Source organism: Hippocampus comes, unplaced genomic scaffold (genome assembly GCF_001891065.2).
Source record: "Hippocampus comes isolate QL1 unplaced genomic scaffold, H_comes_QL1_v1.1 scaffold238, whole genome shotgun sequence".
Lineage (NCBI taxonomy): Eukaryota > Metazoa > Chordata > Actinopteri > Syngnathiformes > Syngnathidae > Hippocampus > Hippocampus comes.
Window position 1 is genome coordinate 829,949 of NW_017806177.1, and position 847 is coordinate 830,795.

General features: G+C 44.3%; 1 protein-coding gene across 1 annotated transcript in view; it reads right to left on the minus strand.

The window, feature by feature from the left end:
* engase (endo-beta-N-acetylglucosaminidase) overlaps positions 1-847 on the minus strand; it is a 17,999-nt gene that overhangs the window by 773 nt on the left and 16,379 nt on the right. The window contains exons 13-14 of the mRNA XM_019897394.1: positions 514-625; positions 12-420 (exon numbers count right to left, since the gene is read on the minus strand). Of these exons, the coding sequence (XP_019752953.1) occupies positions 13-420; positions 514-625 (520 nt within the window). The 3' untranslated portion in view covers position 12. The remainder of the gene's footprint in view (positions 1-11; positions 421-513; positions 626-847) is intronic.

Here is an 847-nt window from a genome sequence, read left to right on the forward strand (position 1 = left end):
TATATATATAGTTTATACATTTTCACATTCAATGTCCGTGTAGCTGAGACTTCTTCTTCCCCAACAGTTCATTGGGAGTGGGACCCCCTTCCAAGTCACTGGCTCCACCAGAAGTTCCAGCTGGCCTGGGGGCTCAAGCACTGGGAGTTCAGTGATCCTATAAAGTTTGGAATATGCCCGGCCTACCACGACCAGATCATCTGCAGAGGCTCTGGGATTCGGACCTGTCAGCTGGCGACAGTACACCTTGAAGTGCCGAACAAGCTCCGTCGGGTATTTCCATTCTAGCGTTGCATTGAGATATAAGCAGCACGTAGTGGAGTCGGGGGATGCACCGGCGCCACGCAGCCACACGATGTCGTAAATAGAAAAATCCTGAACCACCTCAGGGGCCTCGTGAAGACTGTCTATATCGAGGAACTTAAGAGAAGAGAACACAAGGAACATGTTAGCACAACATTTATTAGGCCAATGGATTCTTTGTCTCACAAAACACAACTGTGACGTTCTCACCATGATTTCTCCCATTCTGCAGCTGAAAGTCGTGTCAATAGGCTCTCCAACCAGCTGGATGTTAACGCAGACTTCTCGAAGAGTACAGCCTTGTAGGTCCAACTTAGAATACCTAGAAGTATGAGGGGAAAAAAAAGAAACAATTTTGACTTGAACATGCCTGAATTTTTCTGTGCCATTTCCCATAAGCTCGAGTTACAGCGTGACTCAAAAAGGACAGGTTGTACTGAAAATGGATAGCTTTACAGAGATGAAAGTGGACTTTTCTGAAAATCCCGGGGAGAAAAAAAAAAAAAAAAATATATATATATATATATATATATATACACACACA